General features: G+C 42.3%; 2 protein-coding genes across 4 annotated transcripts in view; both read right to left on the bottom strand.

The window, feature by feature from the left end:
• fgd (faciogenital dysplasia) overlaps nucleotides 1-1998 on the bottom strand; it is a 53387-nt gene extending 51389 nt beyond the window's left edge. The window contains exon 1 of the mRNA XM_085344371.1: nucleotides 1928-1998. Coding sequence (XP_085200497.1) covers nucleotides 1928-1949 — 22 coding nt within the window. The 5' untranslated portion in view covers nucleotides 1950-1998. The remainder of the gene's footprint in view (nucleotides 1-1927) is intronic.
• A 4953-nt stretch (nucleotides 1999-6951) lies between these two features.
• Nucleotides 6952-13334, bottom strand: part of LOC146611018 (protein bicaudal D homolog 2-like) — a 45741-nt gene continuing 39358 nt past the window's right edge. Inside the window, exons 10-11 of one of the 3 annotated variants that reach the window (XM_085345686.1) lie at nucleotides 12677-12929; nucleotides 6952-9233 (exon numbers count right to left, since the gene is read on the bottom strand). In XM_085345686.1, the coding sequence (XP_085201812.1) occupies nucleotides 9231-9233; nucleotides 12677-12929 (256 nt within the window). In that variant the 3' untranslated portion in view covers nucleotides 6952-9230. Of the gene's footprint in view, nucleotides 9234-10776; nucleotides 11014-11266; nucleotides 12930-13334 lie in introns of those variants that run through there. The other 2 variants (XM_085345684.1, XM_085345683.1) reach the window with 2 other exon arrangements.

Raw genomic sequence — 13334 nt, 5'->3', positions numbered from 1 at the left:
AATGCTGCTTTAGCTTAATTTTGAGGTTTTAGGCTCAATCTCACAATAACTTATGGCCATTCCCCCTTTTTCTTGCTGGGCAGATATAAATCGCACCATCGTTCACCATAACTCCTCTGCTGTTTGTTTATCTAACATGGAGGGGAAATGTTTACATTAGCCCAGACGAGCCCAATAGCTTTTGTTAATAACAAATAACCTAAACAGCCAGATGGAGCATCCAGCTGCCCTACGTGAACCACTATTGTCCTCCATCTGTGAGGGACACGTCCTCCCATTTTTCAACCAGACACGGTGCAAAGGGAGTGTAAGACGGAGACTGAAGTCTGTCAGAAAGGTTTATGGAGTTGGAAACAATCTGAGGACTGAGGTAGACCTCAAACTGAGAGGCACACTATCTATCCAACCGCAGTTTATTTGTGATGTGGTTTATTTTAATAGATTCTCCAACGATTTGATGCAAGCAGCTTCCAACCCGTTTGACCCTCCCATCATATAAACACAAAAATAAGCATTAGAGAGTGCACAGGCCGGTTGGGGTTCCCATGTGGAAGGAATATATTTTGGGGAAGTAGGGAGGGGGGAGGTATTTCATCTGATGGTAGCTGCGATGAGCAATAGAGCTGTGTGTGTTTTGATGGGGGCTGTTTAAGGCGGCCACAAAGTGGAAGAGCGGGGCAGAGATTGATCTGGGACAGTGTGGGAGAGAAAGAGGGAACTGCAAAATAAATAAATAAATAAATAGGGAGCAAGGCCTTGGGAGTGAATGTGTGTGGGAGAGAAACGATACACTGCTGGACTGCCGGAAAAAAGAAAGTCAGCCAGAAGGACAGCAGATCGATTCCTCCCCTGAGTCTCACAGCAAACACGCTCTTTTTTTTCTGTCTGCATAGCTCACCTCTGCTGCAGCTCCATATCGTCCCATCAGCACTTCATCTCTATCATTCTTTCTCTCATATGCCCTCCCCCATACTCTTCTTTGTCTGCATGCTAGCGCTTCATTCCCAGGCCTCTGTGAAAGATCTTGAGATTTGCACGAACTTTGGCAGTAAACTTTTTGGGGTTGTTTGATAGGAATATGAAGTCTAATGCCCCAGATCTGTCATCTCCAGGCCATGCAAAGCAAAATGCATGACACAGGAACAATGATCTGGACACGGTGTGTGATGAACAAAAGAAAGAAAGAAAAGAAAAACAAATCCCCCCCCTCCTCCTCCTTCTTCTGATCGTGGTGAAATAGAAATGCAGGAAAGATTCTCAAAGGATCTCAGCATCAAAACATGGCTGCCCACACTGCAAAGAGGAAACCACACACTGTCACTCCCCTTAGGCCAAGATGTCCCTCTATCATCCAGCCACATAGCTGCACAGACAGACACACTTGCAACACTTTCAGATAGCAAACACTTCCCCCCTCCTCTTAAATCACATTCCTGGAAGAAAGTGTGTAGCTCTTATGGCCAAACACACACAAACTACTGCAGGATAATAAATGAGTCCTCTTCTTATGATCATTATTAGAACGCGGTGTTTGATTTCCGGTCACTCATTACTAAACATACGTGTGTGGGATATTTATGAGAGAGGGGCGCGTCAGACAGGGGCAGCAGTGAGGTCACAGCTCCCTCACTCAAGGTTTGGCACTGGTTCGCTACTATTCCTGCCCTGTCAGCTCCAGTCTCCCATACAACAGAAATACCTCTTTTCAGTTATGCGGATAAAGTCGACAAACGAGCAAACAAGCTCTGAGTTTTGTTGTGGGGCTGATGCGGGCCTGCAGCTGCCCTGTTGACAGCTGGCAAAAGCATTCTGGTATTCAAACCCTGTGCGCAATACCAGCCGTAGCCATTTGGAAACAACTCTTGAAAACCGCAGAGGGTTAATAAAGACACAGAGAGGGAGGCTCGCAGTTATTCGTTTTACTCACCGGTAGCTGAAACTCCTTGCATTTTGCACAAACTTCTTCTCGCCTCTTTCTGTTAAAATCTTCTTTTTCTCGGAGCAACTGGCAGCAACAGCAGCAGCCGTGGATCCAGCGTACTGTGGGCTAAACTCGGAGGAGCGCCTGCACTTCAGAGCTTCACTTTTCCTGTTCGCCGACTAAAATAAAAATAAAAAAAATACACACAGACCCACTATGGTGACTTCATGGCTTCTTAACAGACGCGAGAGACGTTATCCGAATCAGTTTTGCGCAGAACAAGAGGTTTATATTCCTCCACATAGTCCTTTCTCCTCCCTCTGACAGACAGAAGTCTCTCCTCTGTGCCGCTGGAAGAAAAGAAAATGCGCGTTCCCGCCGGTGCGAGGCGCGAGCACTACAACCCCATTCATTGAGTGCAGTGAAAGCTAAGCACTGGAGGAAAAAAAAAAAGATAATTTGATCTTTTTACAAACTAATCAAGCTTTTTGTTTTTTCTTTTTCTTCTTTTTGGCTCACTGTTTTATCATTTTTCTTTCTTTTTTTGTCCGTTTTTAAAAGTAGACCCTCTATCCTTGTGCATTTCACATGCCCTGGGACAGAGGCATGAGTTGTCACATGAAGCCATGAAAAGGATGAGGCCTATTTCAGTAGATGGTTCTGCTCTGAAATCCCCACATCTGCCTATTAGCTAGGAAATAGTTCCTGGAACATGAATACTAACTGGCACAGCATTTCCATGTCACTGAGCAGGCTTTCTCCTCATCTTTTAATTGGTTCAGTTGGTTTTTCTGTCTCATCAAACATCTGCTGACTCGGTGAATGCTTGTTGAAGGAAACAAGGAACCGAAGCAGAAAACAAATCATGGATCTGCAGAAGTTAAGCTCTCATATTATAAGGATATTATAAGCATGCCCTAACTCTAAACCTCCACATGATACAGTCGATGAGGAAAGGTCACCGGGGGTGTCTGCAGTCTGCAGTAGTGAAATATAACTAAGAACATTTACTCATGAAGCACATATGTAGCTTGACTACTTTTTTCCTTCAACACCTCTTACTCTTGTACTTGTACTGAATGTCTAAACGTTTCAGACGAGCCAAAAGATAAACATGTCTAATATGTAAGTAATGAAGCGAGAAAATAAGGGTAACATTTACTCATATCACATCCATGAGATTTATCTTAACTCCCTGGATACCGCCCAACCCCTGTAGGCTGAAAAAATGAAACTGCACGAGCTAGTAATGTATTAATATTGTGGGATTATAGTAGTATGGACTCATTTTGTGCTTAACACATACACTTTTAGCGCATCAGTGTTGCTTCTCAGTGATCATTTTGATTAATTTTTTTATTTTTCCCTAATTTTCAGGATCCTGTAGCGAATAACTTTCCACAGCCCTCGCTCTGTGTTTCTGTGCAGCCTCCCACCCACGTATTTGAAACTTGTGTCTGTTCAGCTACGCACCATTAACCCCTTTTAAGGCCACTGTTGGTGCTTCACACTTGTCACGAGCCTCAGATCCACATAGACAACAGCAGGGCTTCTAATGATAACACCTCTTTGTCTGGCTGCTTGCCAGGCAGAAGGCTGCTTCATTGACCTGTGCTCCTCTCTAATAAGCAGTGAATACACATTATATTTCATTCCTCTCTTCCCACATGTATATGACCTCTGTGACTACACTATTGAGTCACACATTTTCCACTTTTCGGCTTTCCACTTTAAAGACACAAGAGCAGCAAAATATTCTTCTTTTACTGTAACTTTGTACGTTTTCTTTGCTTTAGAGAAAAGTTCTGAACATGTCAGTGCAGAGTCTAAAAGGCCAAGTGTTTTGTGGATGACTGGATTTGTGTTTTTAAATAGATCGGGGGCCCAGTGCCCCCTGGGTGCATGGGGTTGCCTGTCTTTCGGCCTGTCTGTCTGTCTTTCTAGGGCATGCTGGTCCATAGAAAATAGAGCACCAAACAGTCCTCTGGGATACATCCTGTGCTCTGCTTCCCCGGGGCTCCTCCACTCAAAACCACAGAGCAGAGTGAAACAACTGCATTCAGAGAGAGGGAGGAAAGAGGAAAATGAGAGACTGGGGGAAGTGAGAGACAGAGGAGGATGTGAAAAATGGCAATTAGGATGAAGAGAGGAAGAAAAGCAGAGTGGCAGATGAGCAGCCAAGCAGAAAGCTTGGTGCGAAAGTCAGCATAGATAAGTGTGACACGAGCTCCACAGAGCTTTTTACACTCATCTGAAAGTGCCGTGGTATAAATGTCCCAATCACATGATAATCACACTCCAGAATTGGGTGCCAGTCGTCATTTGTTCACTCTTTTTCAGGTGCAAATTAAAGCCTGGTATCGATTGAATCAACACTTCATTGTTTGACACAGGCGAAGCTGCATTTTTTGAGACCACACCAGCAGCTGCGTGGAGATACTACAGACAGATCTATGAGTCACAATAGGGAGGACGCTCACACCCTGCATCCAGTGTCAGGACTCAGGAATTTTTGAATTCATCGTGAAGATGAGCTCACACTCCACAGGTCATAAATTGCTTAAGATTCTCGCTGGTGTTATTTCTCCTCCGGTGGGGTTGTTTAGAAATGTGTTAACGTGTGTGTTTGAATCCACGCGAGGCGTGTGCGGTGTTGATGATTGCCGTTGCTCTTTCAGACCAGCTGATCACAGCTCTCTGCTCCTTCAGGCTCCACATGGATTCATCACATGACAGCCCCGGAGCACACTCATAAAGGAGACTCTTTGTAAGTGCAAAGAAGCGCGCCCTCTCCCCCTTAAGGCCTGCAGCTCTCACAGTTACTGGAAGAGTTACAGTTACTCGGTCAGCTCACAAAGACGTCAACAGTTGTAGCATGGGGACCCCAGGTGGTGAATATAGATAGTGCATCAACTGAGTAGTGAAAACAGCTGCTCTGCTGCATGAATCCTTCTTCATCCTGGGTATAATCGCAGCAGCTGAGTATTAATAGAACAAGACTGATGCCATGTAGTGACCCATATTTCCTCAGGCAGTGGGGGGGGGGGGGGGGGGGGGGGGGGATAATGGAAGACTGGCACCAACAAAAGCTCCACTGTTACTGGAGTGATGTCATTGCTGACTTCTCCCGACTGGCTATCATTAATTCTCTGATGCTGAAAAATCTGCAGGACATGAATGGTAAATGATAGCACTTGGTTTAAGTGTACTGATTCACATCACTGTCTTTTAGTGACACAACTAAGCATTAATAATAACTTATTTCAGGTTTATTATATATAAACCTGAAATCAGTATATATTATATATAGGACTGACAATGGGACAAAGCTGTAGGGTGGACTGATCAGTGATGCTTTACTTTTATTTTGACTCAATGTAAATGATTACATTTCCTAAGTATTGCATGCAAATACAAATTCTAGGTGTGTCTACTTTGAGGATTTATATTTTATGCCTCTTTATATTTCCAGTGCACTTATTCACAGGCAGAACTTCAGTGCTTCACGCTCCTCAAAGGAAGAAGAAGACTAAGTAATTGCTATATCACATAGTCATTTATTGTAATTTGCATACCAAAACCTACACATTAATGCATAGCAGCCCCCCATAAATAATAGCAAAACACTGATATAGTAAGTAAGTGCTATAAATTTACTGTTAAAAATGCTCACATTACTTTTAATACATTTACCAAAAAGGTAAATGGGTCTGCATACTTTAGTTCTGATAAAAGCAGTGGTGGAAAGGACAAGAGTAAGAGTATCTCTGCTTCTGCTGTCTTAATTTTCAAACGGTGTAGGGCACAAGGCAAACATGCTACTGCTAAATTGCCAGCGTTTTTTTTGGTAAACTGTATCCAACGTGTCAAGATGATATTCCACAATTTCGTAAGGCGAAATAAGCTCGTAACTCTTTCTAGACCTTTTATTTGGATTAAATATTAAATGTCTATCAGAGACTTTAAATGAACTACTTTCATCAGAAAGTAGGAATGTTTTGGAAGCAATCTGAGAAATGCCCACATAGCTCTAAAGGAGGAGAATGAACAATGACAGGAGTGTGAGAATAGCTCTAGAGAGAATCGGATGTTTTTCTAAAATGATAAATAAAAATAAATATTTGAATATTCTAAAAGGAAGAAATACAGAATTAACCAAACCAGAAGAAAAACAAAATAAAGAGAGGGAGCCTTGACTTAATATTGACAATAAACTTGATCTGGGTGGACAGAAAAGATGGTTTTAAAGTACCTAAGAGCATCTGAGCTTTCAAAGTATAGAATTTTAGCCCTCTTATTCAGAGGGTCAATCTTGTGCTTTTTCACTTCTTCGTTTGGAGTAATCTGCACATTCAGAGTGCTTATAGATGAAGTTTAAAACATTCATACAACATTTTGACCTCTAAAGTGAATGGATCAATAACAGTTAGTCCATCTATTTATTTGGTTTCATTTGCATAAATAAAAATCTCATTTTTTCCCCTTTATTGTCATTAATGTGTGTTTAAATGGCATAAAATAACATTCATACTTTCCTCTTGTAAATCAACACCAAGAAAATAACAGCAGTTTTAATTGAGCAGAGAGCCGGCCTCCAGAGCCTCGACAGGAAATGCTGGGTGTACCAAAGGTCAAAAAAGAAACTGGGACCAATCAGTGCTTGGGCATATCTCCAGGAGGGAGGGACAGTGGAGGAGAGGGGGAGAAAGAAACGGGAAATGGAGGGGGCAGAGGAGGGAGGGGCAAGGTTTAAGAGAACAGACAGGGTAGGGATGGGGAGGAGGGGGGGTTTTGGTGGAGGTGTTTTTGTGCATTGTGTGAAATGTGATCAGGTTCCTGGAGCCGCTTGGACAGCTGGGAAGTTCCCCCTTCCCCTGGCTTCCAACTGGGAACGCTATGAGGAGACTCCAGGGCTGCAGACCACATACTTCAATGGTTAACCCTTTCATCCGCTTCAGCTGTGGAGCAGCTATAAATAACAACACTGAAACACGCTGGAACTTAAGTCACATTTATTGATTTTAGCCAGTATGACTACCCTTACACAGACATACCATCTCCACTAGAAAACAAACAAAACACTTTCATAGGATTAGTTCAGCAGTAATACATCAGACTTAACTGGTCCCCGCCCCAAGCCCTAATTTTTTATTTTCTCTCTTTTAAAAACACCCCGACAAAAGTTTTAACATGTTTGTTTTCAACTCTGTGTAAAGGTCCCATGACTGAGAAACATGCATATGACGTTTAGCTGTAATCAATATGCCACTAATCATAATGCACATTATTGATAAGAATACAGTACTGCATGACAGTTCAAATAAATACAGGTGAAGTCGTTATTTCATATAAAGATATCAAACTCTCATTATGGATCAATACTGAAACACAATATGACAATATAAAGTTTGCACAGCTATTTTTTGTAGTATCACAATGCTATCGCTTCCAGCAAACAGAAAACTTTCTCTTTTTAATGTAAAACAGTATCTGAATTGCACTTTTTTTTGTTAGCTTCTTATCCATATTGGTAACTTTAACGCCTCAACAAACAAGCATTGGCTATAATGGCACTATTCAAGCTTGTTGATGCTAATCTTGTTTTCTGTTTCCTGAAAACACCATGCTCAAAGATGATGTAAAAAAAGATTCAAGAATAAAAAAACCCAAAACAAAACAAACAAAAAGTCAAATTAGACAAAAGTAAAGATAAAATGCGCTCTCTGCACATTTTTAACAATACTATTGATATCACATTACCTTCACCAAACAAAGCTAGAGATACATAGATGTTTCCAATAGTACACTGATCTACCCCAACACATTAAAGATGCTTGGAGCACTTTGTTCAATAACAGGAGGCCAAAGGGATCTCTTTTGGTTCCCAATGTTTGATAAAATAAAATAAAAAAAAACTTTTCTCAATACCCCTGAATTTCTCGAGGGGATCACTGACCTGCAGAATTCAATACAACTTGAGTTTTATTGAGCTAATTTCAAAACTATCACCTCACTCATGCAGAAAAGGGGGAAAAATTCCCTTTGCGCTTATTGCTGCTCACAGTCATTTTGAACCCAAAGTCCTCACCTATATATAAAAAACAGAAACATAAAACACTAGTCTAAGATTCTCCCTTGAAACAATGAAAGGCACTACTGGTCAGAAACGAAGAACTAAAACGAACCGAAAAACAAAACCCCGGCTCTCGCACGGCAGCGAGAGCCATGGCCCAAACTGCACATTTCTTAGTTTTTTTTCTTCTTCTTTCCGATTCTTTTTCTCATTTTCAACCTAAACGGTGTACCAAGATTTGGCACAATAAACAAAGAGAGAATGAAACAATTCCAATTTGGAATTTTAATTGTCGCAGTTGCAAAGAATTCTGAAAGCCAGCGATCCCGTTTCAGTGGAACGCCCTCGGTAAGAAGCTAGGAAAAGCACATATCGTCGTCACGCAAATTTTTCCCAAGACACAACTTACCTATTTGAGTCAGAGCGTTGTCAAGTTTCATAGCGTAATTTTTGAACTATTCCTAGGAATAATAAATACATGAAAAAACCCCAGAATTTGATCACCCTGGATTTTTGTAGAGAACATGGCAGTAGAACAAACATATGAAAAATAAAAGCAACAGCATAACACGATGTAACAAAAGGATTTTAAAATGATTATTTGATGGATAAATTCTTGAGGACAGAGTCATCATAGTACATTTGTGGTTTGTGGAGCCTTACTGTAGTGCGTATTGTTTAAATTCAAATATTTGAGGAGGACTTACAATACTACAGTCCTCCAACCTATATTGGATAACTCAACAAACCATTGTACTACCATGCTTTCCTATAGGTTAATAATAGCATGTTATAATCCTATAAAATGAAAGTGCACAGATTAACAAAACGATAAACTAAAAATAAGAGATAAAACCAAACAAAAACAGCTTGTTGATTAAGAAACGACCACATCTCCCTTGGCTTCTCAATAGAGGATTCGGAGGGATTGGCCAATTACAAGCCAAGAAGTTCACTGTACTTGCGAGGCAAAAATGGCTTCCAGCAGAGGCATCCACAATTTGGACCAAGTGTGATCCTAATGTGCATAACATAACAGAATTTTAAAATGAAAAGGGGAGGACAATTGATTCAAATTAAAAACCTGTGCTTAACGTTTGTACTTAGGTTTTTGCCGTTTTATTTTTCTTCAAGTCCAAATAGCCTAGAGTAGCGCTAACTCGTTTCGCCCAACTCAATCAGCAGCGAGAATGGACCTTGTGTTGGTACTTCGTCGTCCGTGCAGAATTACTGAAATTACTGCAAAAGTGGAGAAACAAACAAATAATGAGCATCATTAGCACTTGGTTTTGGTCATTTGAGAGCGACTGTTTACAAGGTCACAGCAGCGGAGTCCACGCAGACAAAGTAAGATGGCGGCTGTTGGTTAGTCAAAGCAACAGAAAGCGATGTTAGGAACTTTAAGCCGGCCAGTATGGACATTTCGTTTCTGGTGTGAAAGCGCATTCACTGCAAATCATCCCGCAGGTGCGGTTAGGAAGCCAGTGACTCACGAGTACCATGAACTTTCATTCATAGGACAGAGCTGAAGCCACATCTCACCACCAAAGGAGATGGGTCTTTCTCATTAGCCATGCAAGTAAATGAAAAATGGGTTATGCTTTTGACATGCAGGCTTACTTTTAAATCAGAAACAAGATGCATCATGAGAAGTAAAACTTAGAGGTGATGTGGGAGGAGCCTGCAGGCAGAGGTAGGAGGAGCTTTGCTGTTTTATTTTAGGTGGCATATTGCAATGACACCAAAAAAGCCAGACATTGATTTCAAACTAGATCGAACCAAGCGGGGATTAGTCTATCTAAGGAGAGGGGATTCTAGTCACAATCACATCCTGCAATCATCTACTGCTCAGTAAATCCACATAACCTATACAAGGGATACGGTTGGGAGCTTAACTAATTTGAATCAATGTCCTCTGGTTGAGCGAGCAACCAATCTCAAGGTTTTTTTTCCTCCAAATATCAGCGGGAGTTTATCCCTCAGAAAAAGAATAAAGAAAAAAAAATATCACGGGGTGTTTTTCGCTATGCCAGCCTATTCTCATGTCTCTAAGTATCATGGTAGGATCTTCCAATTCCTTAAATTATAAACTTTCCCAAGGAGATAAGCATGCGTAACGAAAAGCACCCCTGGATTAGATTCCCCATCCAGCCACACATCTGGCTTTCTTCACCAGCACGTTTAGCTTTCTTATCTCCTCTCTCAGGAGCTGGTTTACAACACGATTAGTTCTCCCTCCTCTACTCCCTAAACCTTTTTTCTCAGCGCAAACTGATGGAAACAGAATATACCGCACTTGTAAGTTGACTGAACTTCAAACATAGGAGTGACTGACCTCTAAGGAGGCTGCGCTTTTTTTCTTTTTTCAGAAAGTGTACAATAGCCTCGTCTCCATGCTGTGTGCTGCGGCTTACGGATGCGCACTCAAGCAGGGTTGACTGCGGACATAATTCCCTGTGTTGAGAGGAATAAATGCCCATTGTATATGCATTTAAGAGGAAGGAATACTGTAGTAGAAACCTGCAAGATTATAACCTGAACATGATCCTATTAAGAATATAGAGAATTTTATATATAGCTTATTAGTAGTAGAAAATGCTATTTTTTTTAAACAAATCTTGCAGGATTTCCTCACATCAACCCTGCTTTTAGCATCATAAAGCTAATGTGTCTATGATCCACAAGCGGTACATGGATTTTATTAAACACAAGCCCCACTTAAATTTTGCCTATTTGCGTAATACTAGCTTGCAAGGGGTTAAAGCTATTGTCAATACTAAAACAGTACGTTGCTTTGTCCTCACACACCAAGCAACCCAAGAAAACAAACAAGAGAGGCCCTTCATTTCAATGGTTAAAAACCTTGTATACAAATGAAGGCCCTTCACCGCAACACTGAGATATAAACACAGGCAAAATTCGGAAAACACATCGTATGCGAGGACGTTACCTGACAAAAATATTCCTCATTCTAGTTAAAGGGTGAGTGGTGATGCTGGGGGAGCAAGCTGCTGACAATCTACAAGAGAGAAGGTCGTAGTAGCGACCGAGCAACGAGACACAGATTAGAGACATTAGGAGAGGACTTTTTTTTTTCCAGCCACATAACCACATAGAAATTATTTGACAGCTCTCAGCAATCTCGCAAACAGCGGGGGGCAGGGGATTGGGGGGGGGGGGGGGGGGGGAGTGAGAAGGAAAAGCATTAGCTCAGCTGAGACGCAAGGACAGGGCTTTACATCAACAAATAGATAAAAATATCAAGCGTTTGGGGTCGACAGGCACTTTTGTCGAGCGGTCGGTTGGATTTGTTTGCAGATTTATTGTCCGGATGTGTGAACAGTTTCGATTTGTGCTCTTCAAGGATTTATTCTATAGAGTTTTTTTTTTAAATCCTCTCTGATTAAAACTATATTGTATCTCTTTTCACAGTAAGCATTATATCCATTTGAACAGAAGCAGGAACCTGAGGCACCTATGCTGAAGTGCACTTAATTTAGATGTGTCGATTTGTCAAACCTTCTTTCTCGTAATATGGCTCTGAATGAATCCTTTGCAACATAATGGGTCACAGGGATTAGACAGCCCTCTTGTATCACACCAATTAACTCCTCTTTTCTATTAAAATTAAAAAAAACAATGTAGAGCCCTGTAGTACAGAGTTTTGTCTGGTACCACACACCTAACAACAGAAAAACAGTTAAAAAGCTCTCAAGCATTTTCAGCTGCAAAGCCATGCGATTCTATTGACCCTATAGTATTGGTGTGCTAGTGTCACAGCTTTAAAATTAACCTGAAATAAACAGCTGTGGTCACAAGTGCTCCTTTTCCGCCCAAACAACTTCATTGACCCACTTATGATTTTTTTTTTTTGTATTTCTGTGTAAAATCATATTATGCTCCCCTAGCAAAAAAGCAGAGGGAGCTTGCATATTCTAGTTCCTTTTTCTGGTTGTAAACATTAGAAAGTGGGCTGCCGGGCACGGTTCGGTCCTGGGGGGACCAGGACGGAGAGGCAGAGGAAAGAAGGGGCCGTTTTATTTATTCGGAAAGGAGCACCAATGCCGACAGACAAGCCAAAGAACAGAGGATGTCAAGTTTAGTTGTTAGAGCATCAGAGTGACATCATCTTTACACGTCTCCACCTCAGCAATGTGTTAATGTGACCAGGAAAGCCACTCCGGGGGGCCAGAACAAACAAGCACAGAAGCTGCCAGCTTTTACATCATACGTACAGCACTATGACAGCGGAAAGAATAGACAACCCATAATATCCACAAACCCCCCAATATAACCAGGGCCTTATAACCCACATGCCATATATGTCTACTACAGTCCAAACGTCTAGTGCACACTGTACATACACTGCATTCCCCTAAGCGTTTATAGTAGCACACACGAGCAGCTGGTTAGTAACACATCAGTCCCTAGAGGAGCGCAGGCTGGCCATGGAGCTAAGCGAGCAAGTGGGGCTCTTTAACACGAAGGCAGGGAGGGTTTCGGCCCGTGAGCCCCCTCCCCTCTGTACACAGCAGTCCCATGCGGACGTTTCTGCCGCCTCAGTCGCAGTAGATCTTGTACTTCTCGCTGCAGAAGACCACGGGGCCTCCCAGGATGCCGCTGGGCACAGAACTGCTGTGCTCTGGTCGGCCCGAGACAGAGCAGGTGAGACTCTGACTTACATGCGGGTTGTTGTTGGTGGTGGTGGCGGCGGCGCTGGCGGTGCCGGCGGCCTTGCTGCGTGCTTTAGCACGGCCTGCGTTGCCTCCCCGACGGGTCTGCTCGTGATCAAACTCCAGATCTTCCAGGCGCTGCGTCAGGGCGAGCTTCTGCTGGATAGCCATTCGCAGCAGAGAGTTAAGGGTTTTCTTCTCGTCCTCTGCTGCGGCCAGCTGTCTCTGCATCTCATCCAGCTGGGTAACATACTCATCACAACTGCAGGAGAAACACAGGCAGAAAAAAAAAAGTCAGATTTGTTCACCGACTAAGAGGGTTTCCTGTGACATATCACAAGAGGGCATTTTTGTGATATTACTTAACATGAACCTCATGCCGCACCTCAGATTTGATTCACTGACAGAAACACTCAGACACACATTCAAACCCACACATCATAAACTTCCTGCTAGTGTAATAAATTAGCCACCAGCAGGTGGAGCCCATGAGCCACAACATGAAGGCCTGCAAGACTGCCCAAGCTTCTGAAATATTAACCTAAGACTTCACCAGCCATTTTGGTCCTCTTCAACAAAGTCCCCCCAACGAACACATTTTCAGCTCCACTTAAAACATTCTGCAGCTAATTTGCCAGATATAGTAACAAACTCTCACCGCACTTCC

The sequence above is a fragment of the Diplotaxodon limnothrissa genome, linkage group LG20, assembly GCF_057381915.1.
Source record: "Diplotaxodon limnothrissa isolate DT_005_m linkage group LG20, D_limnothrissa_male_GT1.1, whole genome shotgun sequence".
Taxonomy (NCBI): domain Eukaryota; kingdom Metazoa; phylum Chordata; class Actinopteri; order Cichliformes; family Cichlidae; genus Diplotaxodon; species Diplotaxodon limnothrissa.
This window is presented reverse-complemented; position numbering and strand designations above follow the sequence as displayed.